Genomic DNA, 16331 nt, shown 5'->3' with positions numbered 1-16331 from the left:
ACGACGACTAAAATAAATGCAGCCGAAGGCTTCAAAAGAAGCTGTGATATTATTTTGGAAGAGCTCCTCTTCTTCTCCTCTCCCGAGGGGGGGGGGGAACTCGGTCTTTTGTGTTCACGATGACCTCGTCTCGCTGAGTGGCATTTTCAAACAAGCTGGCATTTTCAGGTCCATGTGATTATCTTTGCCGTGTTTGTAGTGGTGCTTTCGTTCATCTGCTAATGAAAAGAATTCAACACGAATGCTAATTCGCAGGCATAATGTCAGCATTAGCATAGAGCGGTGACAAGTAAAACGGGTTAGTCGTGCCGTCAGGGGGCGACAAACATTCTGTCCGGGATTGTGTGATAGTGATCATGAATCGCTGTGTCGGTCCTGCTTTGTACCCAGCGAGATCTTTTCTCCCGAGTCAGCAGGAAGCAGGAAGACCAGCAGGGCGAGACCGGATATGAGCACGCAGGGGATGAGCAGGTTGAGGCCGTAGTACAGGGTCCGGCGCCGCATGGTGACCGTGAACGTCACATCGGGGTACGGCTCTTTGCAGCACTCGTAGTACAGTTCATTACGCTTTGACGGCACACCTGCGGGGGGGAACAAGCGAAGAGGTGCGTGTCAGAAACAGACGACTGAGCTTTGAAAATCATTCATCAAGTCCCAACAGTTACCAAGTAAGTTTTGGAAGATGATGAGAGTCACCGATTCTCTAATCGCTCACACATTGCGGGTAAAGCCTCGCTGACACGACGTTTTCAAGTGAAAATGCCAAAACTTTTGTTACGTTTCGCGAGTCTGTTTGCATGACAATGGTGCTTGGAGCCAATTATAACACAACTTTTTGAAAACGGCTCCCACGGTGGGACTTTTTGTCAACACACACATCTGTTTCCATAGAAATGGAGGAAAACACAACTTTCTAGATACACTTTGATAATCTCTGGTGCACCAGTGCACGAATCAGATTGAAATACTTCAATTTTGTTGATCCTGTAACTCTCCATAAACAATTCTGAGTGAACTATATATCCATCCATCCATCCATCCATCCATCCATCCATCCATCCATCCATCCATCCATCCATCCATCCATCCATCCATCCATCCGTCCATTCATTTTCTGTCTCTTCCATTGGATCATTCGACTGTGAGCAGGCCCTTGTGCATATGAGCATAACCATGATTAATTCCACTTACAAAACCAGTGTTCAAATGTCCTTTTGATTAGTTTCAACAATCTGGGCGTCTGAAGTGTCACTTGTGTCTCGCAGTCGGAAAGCAGCACAGTGAAAATCAAAAAAAAAAGTCAACTTGAAGTGCAGCGACTTTGTTCATTGCAACAGAGCTGTACAGCTGTAACAACCATGTATACGACTTAAATCACACTTTTACAGTGATTCCCAATGCAGCTGAGACACATGACAGAATCAACATGCTTGTGGATTGTGTATTTGTGTGTGTATGCGTGCTTATTACCATGGAAATGCATTTCAAATTAATTCCACAGATTGAGTTTCATTTAATTTAAAGTTTTTCACCTGGACACCGAAACGCCTTTGTTGTCCATTTATTAATGTGCTGGATTGCAGACCTGCCGAGGCATCTATGTGTGCGTTATGAGGGGCGGCGTGTGTGTGTGTGTGTGTGTGTGTGTGTGTGTGTGTGTGTGTGTGTGTGTGTGTGTGTGTGTGTGTGTGTGTGTGTGTGTGTGTGTGTGTGGGTGTGTGGGTGTGTGTGTGTGTTTGCTTGGCCAGCTTGCGGCTTGGTTCTGCCTGAATTAAGTGAACCATTCCTGGGCCAGCTGTCGCCCCTCTCACCCCGCCTCGCCCCACCAACCAGCTGGGTGCACTCACTTTGTGCGTAAGTATGTTTGTGTTAGTGAATGTGAATGCTGGCCTCTGATTCACACCGAAAACTCGGGTTAGCGACGGAAGAAGTGGCTTCATTTCCACATGGCGAGAGCAGATGGAAAAATAGTCCAAGGGAAGTGTGTATTTTAAAATCCTAAATCCATCTCGGCATCTGTATTTGGATACAGATGCCGGGAAACAGGTGCCGAGTTAATATTTTTGTGTTTTTGCAGAAAAAAACTAATGAATAACTCACATATTACTGCAAACAATGTGACTGAGGCATGCCTGTATCTCTCTCTCAAACTCACCTATACTGTTCCCATGATATATAACGAGTTTCATTTTTAAGATGTATTTTATTCTTCTGTGTCGCCTTGTCTGTTATTACATCAATTAAAAAAACAAAAAAAAACTAAACAATTTTAAAAGTCAAATCCTGTTGAGGAAACCTTTGATAACGACTGAAAATCTTTCATTCAAACATCCAGTTTCACTTTAGGGGTTTATTGAATTGTAAACAGATTATTCTTTATTTAGACCAATTGCTAACCTGTCATAGGGATATAGGGAATGACACCCCCCCCCCCCCCCCCCCCCCCCCCCCCACACACACACACACACACACACACACTGTGACAGCTCTGGGATCTGAACTCGATATGTAAATCATCGTGGCCTGGCGCGGCCTGGCTCGTCAACAAACATGTCAGGGGAAGTGATACTGCTCTATTTTTGTTATTTAAAAAAAAAAAATATATAAAAATCTCTGTCACACTAACATTTCTGCTCCTGCAGGAATGCACGAACATCCTGAACCGCAGGCCCAGTCACTGTGCTGGGTGTGCTTCTAAAAATGTGGCATCACTTAATGTATTACATTTACAGTTGGCTGAGTTTCAATCACAGCGAAGCCAGATCATCTCGGCTGCAGACTGCATGTTCATTCACACTGTAAATTGGATCCCTAGTTTACTGAGACGGACGCTTCAATTAGCACTTTGAAACGTCCCGCTCACTGACACCTCTCATGTTGTCAGAAAGCTTCCGGTTTATGCCACCTGGCACAGAAATTATATTGTCGAGCTTTATAAAGGTACTCTTACACCTGTTTGGAAATGTTTCAGTTCTCTTCTACATGTGTCAATATCCTCATTTTGCTGTTGCGTGTTTCCTAATTCCATCACCTGACAAATGCAGCGTTCATGAATTGTGATCGACGACTAAGAGGAGGAGCGCGACCTTTACCTTCGTCTCTGTGGCGGTCTGCATGTGAAAGTGCCTGAGTGATCGCTCCCTCGCTTACCCACGAGGTCCCACTCCCCGTTGGGTATGTAGGTGGAGATGTCCACATCCATCATCTGGAGGTCCAGGAGCCAGCCGTTATGTGTCCACGAGCCGAACTTCAAGTCGCACTTCTGCACATCGAATGGGAACCACCGGACATCGATGTAGCAGGTACTTTTCAGGATTCCTGGAGGGAAGCGTCAGAAAAAGGTTACACTCTCAAATTGCTCGATTTAAACTGGGTGGTGGCGTGTGCGCATTTTCGGTCTTTGAATTAGTTCATTATATTTCCTGAATCTATATTTGTGGCAGTGTGAATTCTGATATATATATATGTTTTTTTAAATGATAAAGAAAGATGAGAACGACACCTTGCTACTCTGCATAGCCAAAACTCTTTTTAACACCAGCAAACATCTGGAATACTAACTGACCCTTTCAGGGGAATAATAATGACATGGTGACGATGAAGAGAAGTCGGTATCTACAGCAACACCCACAGCTGCAAACGGTGTAACTCCGACTGTATGACACCAACAACTCCAGCTCCATCAACTCCTTCAACTATAGTGACAATAACAACTACAGCAATAACAAGAGCAACAACTATAATAGTAGTAATTGCAGAAACGACTAAAGCCACAATTCAAACTACTACAACAAAAAGAATTGCAGCAAAAACAACTGCTTCAGCTACTGGAGCAACTTAAGTTATAGTTACTACAACTACTTTAATAGCTCCCACAGATACAGCTATTCTACACTTACAACTACAACTACTGCAACAGCTACTTCATCTGCAGCAGCCGCTACTGCAACACAACAGCTACAGCAACAATTAAAATTACTACACTCATGGCAACAACTACAACAGCATCAACAACTACAGCAACAACAACCACAGAAACAGCTCCAAGTACAGCAACAGCTACCACAGCAACAACAGGACTTTTCTCAGTTTTTGATTTTCCAAAAGAGGAAATAAAGCGGAAAAACTGCAGATTGCTGCCCGGATGTGTTCCAAGTTCTCAAAAACTGCCGTGTCACAGTTTTGACAGCTGCCACTCCATGTAAATACTTATCACATGTTCCATTAACAATTTATATTTCCTATGGAGGTGTTCATAATAAGCCTGGAATAGAACCAAAGTCAACCACTTAGTCCAAGGGTGTCAAGCACATTTTAGTTCAGGGGCCTCAGACTTTCCAATCTTATCTTGAATGAGTTGGACAGGTAAAATATTGCCATAATAAACTTTAAATGTAAACTTTTGAGCTGTTCTCTGTTGTGGCGCGGAGTATATGTGATGAAAATGTTGATATTTTTGCAAAACCAAACAATTACATCCAGAAATGACAACAATTTCAACATAAAACTAAATTTAACGAAAACTTCTGTTGCAAAATACAGTGAAATGTAAAAAAAAACCTTCTAAAATAGCTGTTACATTATGCATGATTTCACAATTCCCATCCTGACAGCATGGCTTTGAGGCTAGTTTTACAGCTTTCATGGGAGCATCACTGATATATCAGCTCGGATCTCAGTGTTGTGTCTTAAGAAATTTGTTAAAAAAATGAACATTTTCATTGACATTTCTCTTCAAGCCTTATGTTTGACACTCCTTACTTGGCATGAGACTTGGTGGAATTGGTCACGTTGTCCTCCCACACCTTGAGGATCACTGAAATGTCGGCTGCGTAATACCGTGAAAAGAAAGGAATATGTTGACTATCTCACCAGGTGGGATGTACTGGCAGGCTCCCGATGCATTCACCAGCACGTTTGTATGAAACGTGGCATCAAACCGCTCATCCGCACTGAGGAGACAAGAAGGATTATATTAGAAAATCTAAAGAGCCAGAAAAAAAAGAGAAAACACAGAGGGAGGAAGCAGAGGCCATCAAGTAGAATCAGAGGAAAGTTTTACTGCTATAAAGGGAAAACCGCAGGCAATAAGCATCAATAGAGACTGAAGGTGACGGCGAGAGAAGCGACGGGGGGGATTAGTGGAGACAGACGGCTTAATTTCACTGATCATCTTAAACAAACACGGCCGTCTGCCATTGAGACGTCCTTCAAACAGAAAAGGTTGAAATCAAAGCAAAAACTGAGCATTTCACACTGTGTGAGACATTGGATTCAAATGATTTTGAAAGTATTTGATTATGAAATCTGTGGGAATAGACGGGCTTGGACTGTGATCATAAATAGAGACAATATCACATCATATATGAAGCATGAATCTGCAACCACTGCAGCAAAAAAAAAGAAAAAAAAAAGAAAAGCAAAACATGAAGTCTCATTTTATCCAATCAGTACATTTTTGACATTCTGCGAATATCTCTGACAATTTTTGAATTGATTGATCACATGTGCTTATCAGACACCAAACCATCAAAACATATGGTCACATAACAATCACACAAGCTGTTAGTCCACAAATTTGACAAAAACAAAAGATTAAAAAAAATTGCCATCTCAGTCAGTTCTCAGTACAAACTGACAGCGGTGCGACAGTTATGCTACTAAAACAAACGTCTCTTGGTGAAAATGCCAGCTTAGTCGCTGTTTGTGTTTTAATCACCTGTGAATTAGATAATATAACACATTTTACATTTATTTTATTTTAGAAAGACATTTTTTTGCTCCCCTCTTAAGAACTATACCGACGTGAAACTGTTTTAGTTATGTTGTTTACGTGACATCGATGCTTGGAACCGCTGAACACGTGACTTTTTTTGGAAAACCGCTCCTATCGTTAAACTTTCTGAAAATTCTTAAATTCCATCTCTGTGGAAAACGGGAAAACTGTTCCGAAATGCTGCTACGAGTCATGCGCACCGCGGCCGTAGAAAATAGTTCTTGTCCTCATGCACAAGCAGATGGACACTATCAATGTCTCCTCCAGAGTGTCATGACTCCCAGTCCACATTGTCCTGCGACTTGGTAGTTTGATAGTTGACAGTCAACATAATAACAATCCAACTCGGTCGTCTGTCCATGTCAATGTCCGTGTTCTGCGAAAGTTTTCCGTGACAAAAACGATTCACCTGAATTGTTGTCGTGGAAACGAGGCCTGAGCTCGCTCAATATGGATCGGCTTAATGCTAACTTGTTCCTGAATGAAGAGACAAGACGCGTTAGAAATGTTCCCGCTCTTTTCTTCTCTGGTTTTGAACCAAACTTTGTAAAAATGAAGGACACTTGGAACGCCTTACTCTTTACTCCAACTTTATACAACTGAATAACTTTGTGGTATATTTACTCCTATTTCTCATTCAAACACAAGTGTAAAGTTTGTTCACTTGAGGTGACTGTGATCCCTGAACCAAAGGTTCAAATCTAAACAATAGCTTCATTTTTGCCATTTTCTCTTAGTATTTAGCAGTCTTTGATACAGTGTGTGTGTTTGTGTGAAGGGGGGCGGGGGGTGTAATTCAACACTTCCTGGAGGCTTTTTCTTGCACAGGTTGGACATAAATTTCAGCAAAGTGTGCTGGGACTGAGTCCAGGAGGCATACAGCAGGACAAGGCTTCACCCGACACAGATTTATAGCCTCGACATCCATAATTTAAATCCAATCAGTCTTTTCACAGAGCAGAGGATGGAAAAACAATGAGAGCGCTGCGGAACATCTATAATCGCTCCCATCCACTGCCCAGGATAAATGAGCTGTATTAGCATTTACTCTTGTTATGCTATTTGGAATATATTTACTTATCGTGGATATTGGAGAGCGTTTCGAATTTAAATAGAGGCTCAAATCCTCATTTTCACTCTCACCACCTCAAATTGAACAGGACTCAGCCATAACATTATGACCACGGACTCATACATCCCACACAACTCTTACATCCAACCATCCATGTGACGTGTGCCTCCTCAGACCAGGTCACCGTCTTCTACCGCCACATGTTTCTGGTGCGTTCAGTGGTGGACGGGGTCAGGAAGGGCAACCACACAAAACAAGACGTGAGGCAGTGTGCATTCTGAAACCCATCGATCAGATCCAAAATGAGCTGGAGCTACTGGAGTTAAGGGAACTTGTGTGCATCAAAAGAGCCTGGATGACCAATAACCCCGTCACTGGTTCAATCCTTACCATGTTGATAGGTACAGACCACTGCAAACTGGAAACACGTCACAAGAGCCGAGCTCTGGAGTTTACACAACAACGTTTTAAGCAAAAACACTTAATTTTTGCGCTTTTATTTCAGAAAAGTTTCTTGTTTACACAGCAACGTTTTGAAAATCCCGGAAAACGTCAGAAAAAGCTTAAAACTATTTGTTTTTTTCTGTTGAAACACTAGTGGGTGCTGCTGTTTGTTTTTGTAATGAAACCACACAAACACGCAGAAAAACAAAGACTACAACAATGGGAGTACACAGACATTCGTATGGACAGACGACCAAGTTGGATTGTTAATACAGTGACTATCAACTATAAAACTACGAAGTAGGAGAATATGGACTGGGAGTCATGAAAGCTTTGTTGTTATTGTCATCTACTGAGTATATGCAGAAGAACTATTGACTAGTGCTGTGGTGTGCATGTCCAGAAGCAGCGTTGTTCGGAATCTACGCGGAGAACTCGAACGTTTTCATAAAGTTGTAGTTTCTGAGACTCTGAGCAGCATTTTCATGTACACTGACCATAAAAACGCAACAAAAGTTTTGCGTTTTCACTTGAGGATGTCATGAACGGCGCTCTCGAGCCATCAGTTCTGCTATTGTCAAAGACACTAGCAGGTTCCATAACAATCTGTTGTAATCATCACCAAATCACCATTGTTCTGGCTGGTCTGTGTAACTGGAAGACGAGTTAACGTGCCGGTCTTTCTTTGAATCCTGTATGAATGAAAAGCGTCGTACATAAAGTGAAATAATGCACGTCAAGCACCCTGCAAGCTTCAGCGCCTCAGCGTGTTATCATGTTCACATCTTCATCAGATCTGTATGTTACCAAAAGGTTGACGGAAGAAAAGATGAGGCCACGAGCAAGGCTTTGAATACAAAAAGGAATCCTGTTGCACATAATAGGATCCTTCAACAATTGAAGCTTGTGAACGACAAACCCAAATCCAACAAGAAAAAACCTGACTGGCAAGTCATTTTCTCACATGGTGATGAAGGTTTTCTATCAATTCAAAGGAGAAATATCTAAGATGGAAACAAAATAGTCAGCTGGAATCGAGTATGAAGAGCTTTTCACACAGCAAAGTAGACGATGCAGTCCTGCTTGAATATTTATTGGCTCAAGATATGGCCTAACCTGCAGTAACATTTTATTCCTGTGAAAACATCGTCACAGTACATGTTAACACATTATCACCTACACATTTTTTCCGAAAGTCAGAAAACCGGAGAAAAGAGAGACGGTTTACATTATTTACATAAGAGACGCGGTGGAAGTATAAAAGTCGTTCTTATAGATTCCCAAGCGTCTGCAGGATTGTAAAATATTCAGTCAGGCCTGGGACACAACAAACGGCTCCTATATTATTCATCTGGAAAGGGGTGTCGGTCTGGTGATGTGCTGACATGTGCATATACTAAACATGCAGCTGTATACTTTTGAGCTGGTTTCAGGCTTCGCAGCATTCAAACACTCGGATTACAGAAGGATTATTAACACATGTCAATCTGATTATATTACACAGCCCTCATACACACTTAACAGTGTGAAATGCAAATGCTACAAAAAAAAGAATAGGTTAGAAATGTCTGAAAGAATTAATGTTTGGCCCCATCTGTGAAAGTGGACTTGAGACAAATTATCTTTTAATCTTTTTCAGCATTCCAGCTGTTGCTGTGTAAATGGACATAGTTTTCAAAACGTTGCTGTCTAAAGCACACAAAACTCTCATTTGAATATTGCTGTTTTCGTGGGATTTCACTGTGTTTTTCTCATGTAAACACCGAGCAAACCGGTCTGCGTGAGCGTGTGACTTAGCATGTTTTATAAAGGACCTTAATGAGTCCGGCAGAGTTAATCAAAATGATTTGAGGTGAAAACCTGAAGAAATCATCATGCGTTAGACATACTTCGTCATTCTGTTAACGAGTAACGGAATATGTATGTCAGTTTGTTTTGGATGAGCTAAAGCGCCGTATGAAAAGTGAATGGATGGAAATATGTCACTCTTTTGGTTTTCTATCAATAAAATCTCATAACTAGTTCACTAAATTTCAGTGTTTTGTTTTCACAGGATGAAGTATCATCGCAAAATCAAAACCTTGAGCAATCGTCACGATGCTTCCTCTTTTTTCTGCTCACGCTTGATTCTGTGTTTTGCAGTCTTCCCAAAGTAGGACTAAAGCGAGCAAACCAGATGACTGTAGTTGTGTTTTTAGGTATTTCATCCATCACCTCCCCTCAATGTTCTCCGCGCCCTGCAGGCGACAATATTACAGAGTCGATCTATCCGAGGTCGACGTTGCACCTCCTTTCACGGATGCATTAAAATTCACTCTCTCTTCCAACGAGACCACATCAAAGTCCGTCATTGATCTTTGTCCTACGGAGCTCTTGTACGAACTTCTCCATGATCAAACAATACGTCTGTTAGAAACTCCCCAGACGGGCTCGCGCTCTCGGCCCCGCTCACAGACTCCCAAGAAGCTCTGAATCTTTGAACTGCCGTTTGCTGCGTAAGCATAAACAGTCAGGGCAGGAACAGAGTGGTAAACAGTCGACCGTTTGGTTCCCTCAGAGAAAAGTCAAAGGAAATACAAAGCACGGCCACAGGCTTCTGACCTTTGGTACGTGTCTACAATCCTCACCGTCTTCCGTCAGTTTTCACAGTTACAGGTCAGCAAGCATCACCTGCAGCCTGGTCTACATCGAACTCTGTGAGTGTCGGCCTCACATGACACGTCTGGAAAAAGAGACCAAAGGCCAATTTCGCTTCAGCCGAAATTTTCATCCCTTTATATTGCAAGTGACCACATTTGGTTCCTTTGGAAAATTCTTCTTGTTTCGAAATCAAATGGTGTTTTAACAAGTTAAAAACCAATATCCAGCCTTCCCTTTATTTCTAAAAATCCTTGAAACAGTTGTTGCAAGTCAGCTTTGTGGCCATGTACAATCATTTTGAGTGTTTTCAGTAAAGGTTTTAGAGCCCATCATAGCCCAGAGATCCTCATGGCCTCAGACGAAGGACTGGTCTCATTAGATCTTAGTGCTGCATTTGCTACTATTGATCAGAACATCCTACTGAAACATATCATTGGGGTTAAAGCTGCAGCACTAAAGTGGTTTCAATCATATTAGTCAGATTCCATTTTGTCCATGTTAATGACTCTTCAGCTCAGACTACATACACACATGAAGTTTCCACAAAGTTCTGTGTTGGGCCTTATACTGTTCACAGTATATATTTTTCCTGAAGAGAATATTAACAGCTAACACTCCTTTAACTTCCATTGTTATGCAGATTGTGCAGTATGTGCATGATTCTCACAACTGGAATGATTTTGATGAAAATGTATTAATTTAGAGATCAGAGACTTTAGGCTATAAATAATGTATTGTTTGGGTATTTAAGTCACTTTTGGACTTTCCAAATCATTATATTGTAAATGTTGTTTAAGCATGATCATTTAGACTGAAAGTATTCAACAATATAAAAATCATAGTCTCTCATTGAGAGCTATATAGTGACTTAACTTTGGGCCATGCTTGAAACAACCAGTTTCATATGAAGTGTCAGCGACTGGGGCACAAACCAAACCGCTGGAAGCAAGGCAGAGTGAATCACGCACATCGTGACCAGAGAACAACCTTTTGGACGCTGCGTCTGCAGGGCATGCATGGAGTTGCATTCAGAAAAGGAAAGACACAAGTTTATGCACACAGAGGCTGTTCACCGCATTCAAAGTCTGCACGTATTTGAGCCCAAAAAATTATTCATTTGTAACATAACATTTGTCTGGTGGCAACAGGAAAACAATAATGTATTGGTGAAATGAATAGATAAACTTGAATAATTCTTTTCTAGTGCATACTTAAGTGTTTTGCCTGCATTCTACGAAAAAACTGAGCATCAATACACAACATTGCAATTTCAGACAACAGGCAATTTCATAAATGTTGTCTGTGGTGTTAACACACACCTATCAGCCATGGCATGATGATCACTAACAGTTGAAGCCTTGCTCACTGGAATATATCTGGCAGCAAGTAAACACTCTGTCCCTAAAAGTTGACCACCAGCACTTGTGGAGTGTTTGCCATTTATTAAAAGAGGATCAGAAATGGCCCAAGCTTATTTAAATGGTCATGACATAGCTGAGAAATATACACACATTAACAGCTTAGCCTGATATGTCTTGTAATACCGCTTTCCACCAGCAGATGGAGAGTTGAGTCACTTCATTAAGAAAAATAACAAAAGAGCCATGAACTTTTTTTTCAACACTGAACAGTGACTCATTGCCGCCCCTCGGTGCACAAAATAGATATTTCATCTTGCGCACTGTACCTTAAACCGAACCATGTCAAAACATCAGAATTCAATCTGTTGGCCTTCCAAATTCAGAAAACAGGAAGTTGATGAAAAGAAAGGGTTCTACACAGTTTTAGAGGGGTGGTTTTAGTGTTGCGGCTGTGGAGAGTTGCATTCAGTTGTTCCACATATTAAACAATGTCCTGTCAGTTTGTTATGGGCTTCCCTGGTTTGAAACTCTTCCATGAGCTAATTTACCAGAGGAGGGTTATTTTACGCTCTTATCCTGCTCGTTAAAAATACACACCAACATTTTGCTCACGAGTTACACCAAAAGCGTAAGAGCTTCTTTCTGCACATCTATAATAACATGATCGTTAGTGATCAGTCTGCATCATTAACCCCTGCTTCTTCCCCTTATTTTTTCTGTTTACACAACTGGAAATCGATGATTAACTCCCGACTCATGAGAGAACCCTCCATCACCTCGAAGGAGCAGAAACACCATCAATCAAAGTCACACTCATCTGAGCCGGTTTAGTCTTTTCTCTCACAACAGTAAGTGTTAGAAAGTTTGTGTGAGAGAGGATTGATGGTCCCGAAGCCGCTCACTCCCGACAGTTTAATAATTGTATCTCCGCCTGAGCTTTTTACAGACATTTTGCAGCATTTCACAAAAAGATGTTTTAGGGACATGAGTTGGAGCAGATAAACAACACTTTGTCCTCAAGTGGGCCTCCCTACAATTTGTGTTTGATAACAAGGGTCTCCATTCGAGTAGCAACTGTCTTGTCACGCCTTGTTTGCTGTGTGAACGCTTAAAAGAATAAATACTGTTTAAAAAAACTTTTTTTTTCCTCTTCTCCTGTAGCTCCAATACATCCACTGTCTGTCTTAGTACTGCAACATATTTCATTTATTCAACTTAATTTATATGATCTCCCAATAATAATAATAATAATAATAATAATAATAATAATAATAATAATAATAATTATAACTCAAATAATTGTTTTATATATACACACACACATATATATATTTCTTTTTTTATGTTTTTCGGGCCCCATTTACACAACAGTGAAAATGTAAAACATCTGTTGTGTTTCAAGTATCCATTTAGGCAACAACCGTGCTTCAGCCAAAAAAGTCAAACCTTTTGAAAACAACTCCCAAGGTGGAACTCTTTGAAAATGCTCTGACTCCATTGTGGAAACACTACAACTGTACATGCCCACCACAGTCATAGTAAATCATTCTTCTGCAGATGTTCAATAAGACGACAATAAGAACAATGTTTGCCTCCAGAGTGTCATGACTCCCAATCTTTATTCTCCTGGGACTTTGTAGTTTTAGAGTTGACAGTCACCGTAATAAACAATACAACTTAGTTGTTTGTCCAGACAGATGTCTGTGTAGTCTCATAGTTAATGTGTGTGTGGTTTCATTACAAAAACAGCAGCAGCCACTAGTAGCCCATAATTAATTCAGTTCTGTTGATGAGCATACCAATAAAACATTTATTGAACATTATTTCCAACATTTTTTACATAAAAAAGAAAACCGTCTGTGTTTTTAATGTATTTTTTTTAATATTTGTGTTTTAAATGGGCTTTTATCAATATTTTAAGATCAGTTTTAACCTTACATTTGTTAGTTTTATGTTTCTTTTGTTAAAATGTTGTCTTGAAGATAATTCGTATTAACTGAACTGTAACCCGTTTACTATGAACTGAACTCACCTGCATTAAAGGTGCAATGCCAATTACGTTTTCCTTAACTAAATGCTTCTGATGTTTGTGTTTTAGGCTCCGTTTTCAAAACTTTTTTAAGTGAAAACGCACCATTTTTGCTTTTTCGTTTGAGCCATAGGCTCTGGAATTACAAACTGAGTATGCTTGTATTTTATGTGCAGACAGAGTAATGGGATTTCCCTGGATGTGTCGATGCACTGTTATTGTTCATCATGTCTCAGCTGTGTCGAAAAAGGTTAAATGATCTGCGTGTTAATTGTTTACATGCAGCCAGCTGTCCAGAAATGCTACTGAGCAGCTTGTGTTTGTGGTCACAGGAAAAAGGCTGAAAGTCTGAAAAACAATCAGCTGCTGTGCTAACGGTTTTCTGAGGCTTCATTTGTTTCTTAAAACTGAGCAGGACTGTGAAAATATACCTCAGAAAACCTAAGAAACATCATATCTTTGAGTCACTGTCAACAGCACCCACTAGTGGCCCAAAATGACAACTGCATGGTTGTTGGCGTTCTGTGCAAACGGAAGAATGTATTTTCACTTGAAACGTTTAAATGCAGCCTGTAACTTACTACTCTTGGTCTTTATGCATTATTGAAATACTACTATATAACTATAAATATTACTCAAGCTTTGCCATTGTTGAGGTTTATAGCTTATTGTTTTCTGTGCGCATTACAAAACGCTTGAACAGAACAGCGCCAACTCATGGCCCGGCATGGCAACTACATGGTTTTCAGCAGTGTTTCTGCGGTTTTTGTGTAAATGGACAACTTTTTCAAAACATGAAACTTTTTTGAAACAATAACAAGGCCTAAGTTGAGTGCAGGTTTTTTCTGGGCAAAGCCAACATATTATATATTATTTCCCATGCTCACCTCACAAATGCATGTTACTTAAAAATAAGGCATCATTTAAAAGGAATCAAACGGTTTCCAGCAGTTCAACAACGAGATAATCGATCAAACTTTACATGTCTTACTTATTGCGTTATGTTTATATAATTCATCACCACATAAAATGAGTAAATCTAAACTCCTTTCATGTGGCGCCATTATTCTTAGATTACCGAAGCTATTTGTTGCCACTTCCAGCCGCTCGGCTCAGTGTTTCCAGACACTGCTGCCCATTACATGCGACAGATGCGAAGCCTCCGGGGAGTCATGGTTTGTGTCCTCCCGGAGGGATTCAGCTCAATCATCTCATTAAACCAGGCTGTAACCCGGAGAGAGAGATTTCATCTGGGGAACATTTCTTTCCACTGAGTAATTGGGTGAACGGAGCAGTGGGCGTCTGGAGTATCTGTCCGTTACGGGAGAGAACAAACTGAATGGGGAGAAGAGGAAGAGGAGAACTGGATGGAAATGACAGTCCTGGTGATGAATAATCCACTCTTCTGATCACTCCAGTGGCTACTTATGTGATTACCTGAAGAAGAAGAAGAAGAAAAAAAAAAAGATTTCAAGACTCTAGCTACCTTTCTTTATCCTTTAAATAAAGTCAATACACTTTATTAAATAACTATTCTAATTCAGGGGATTGAAACGACACGGTGGGGATGATTTTCCACTCTGAAATAACTAATCACTCTGTCAGTGAAAAGTAGTGCTGTGGTTTTCGCCTGAGGAAGACCGATTACATTATCAGTAAAGTTAACACATAAGAACCTCATTTCTGTGTGACATTATGAAATATTATGAATATTTATCTGGGAAACAGCTTGCTAGCATTTTGCATTACTATTAAAAATGGAGTATTTAAATGGTTTTCACTCGTAAAGTGCTTTTCCACTGCTTGAGCCCCAAACAGCTCGACGGGTAGGGTTCATATGACATCCAGACAGGACAGCGATGCAATGTCCAGGAAAGACGTACAAAAACACTCTCATTCTGGCTTACCCGATGACACAATCTGGAGGTATGGAAAAGACGTTACACCCCAGCCTAGGAGCTACTGGAGCGCTACATAAAATGGCCATCACTCCATTGGTCCAAGCAGCCACAACAAACTACTTCTCAGTGCAAAAGTGAATTGATTTACAAGGTGCGCTCGTGTTCGAACAAATCAATCAAAGAGTGAGCTGTACTCTAAAAAACAGTGACTATTGGACTTCCCCTAATGGGTAAACATCAGGTCGCTGTGAGTTCTGCTGCAGCTCCAGAGGTGAAACAAGCATTCCAGAAGCCTGCTGCCCCAGCTGCAGGAAAGATATTGGGGACCTCAGCTGCACTGCTGAAACCAGAGCAAATACCACACATCAGAGCTCAAAAAGTGCAGCCTGTTGGACAGGTAGAGGTCTCTGTCGCCAGAGCCAAAGTGTGTCCTGTGAACCTGAACAAGACATTCAAGACAGCACAGGTCAAACAGTTTCCCCGACATCAGATTTTGCGACGTCCAGATAGCTTAAAACTGGAGACTTCCACTAACTCTACAAATGTTAGACTGCAGACCCCATCAGATTATATCCAAACGCTGAAACAGTTCCACCGAACTTTAAACGACAAGGATGAAACATCGACCAAACTGCAGAAAGAAAAGGCTACGCTCCTCACTGAATTTGAAAACTTGAGGAAACAGCTTGACTCTAAAGAAAATGATTAGAAAGAAGAACAGGCAGTCCTGTTTCGGAAACAAAACAAGGAAAAGGAGAAGCTTCACGCTGAAGCCTCCACAACAACTGCACACTCGAAAGTCACTGTCCAGACCGAGTTGATAAAGAGGGTTGCAGCTGAGAAAAGCCTCGCTCAAAAAAATTAACCGAGTTGCGACACTTAACAAAAACCAGGAAAATACACAAAATGATCACCTGGAAGAAAAATGCCAGTTTGAGAAGGAGGGGTCGCGCCTTCTGGCTGAACACGAGGAAACCGTTTCTGAAACTGAAGGGGACTGCCGTCACGACCTCAGAGGAGCATGAGAAAGAACAGTCCAGGTGGATACAGGAGAAGTCTGAGTTCCTCCAAACAATTAAAGCCATGGGAGTAGAACTGGAATCAAACC

The 16331-nt window shown here is 41.0% G+C and overlaps 1 protein-coding gene across 1 annotated transcript in view; it reads right to left on the bottom strand.

Annotated features, from left to right (window-relative positions):
• Positions 1–16331, bottom strand: part of LOC308110413 (neuronal acetylcholine receptor subunit alpha-7-like) — a 56937-nt gene that overhangs the window by 7491 nt on the left and 33115 nt on the right. Inside the window, exons 5-7 of the mRNA XM_080464675.1 lie at positions 4873–4952; positions 3151–3318; positions 387–581 (exon numbers count right to left, since the gene is read on the bottom strand). Of these exons, the coding sequence (XP_080320801.1) occupies positions 387–581; positions 3151–3318; positions 4873–4952 (443 nt within the window). The remainder of the gene's footprint in view (positions 1–386; positions 582–3150; positions 3319–4872; positions 4953–16331) is intronic.

Source organism: Lipophrys pholis (genome assembly GCF_963383615.2).
Source record: "Lipophrys pholis genome assembly, chromosome: 5".
Classification (NCBI taxonomy): domain Eukaryota; kingdom Metazoa; phylum Chordata; class Actinopteri; order Blenniiformes; family Blenniidae; genus Lipophrys; species Lipophrys pholis.
The sequence above is the reverse complement of the archived record's forward strand: the minus strand, read 5'-3'. Positions and strand labels throughout refer to the sequence as shown.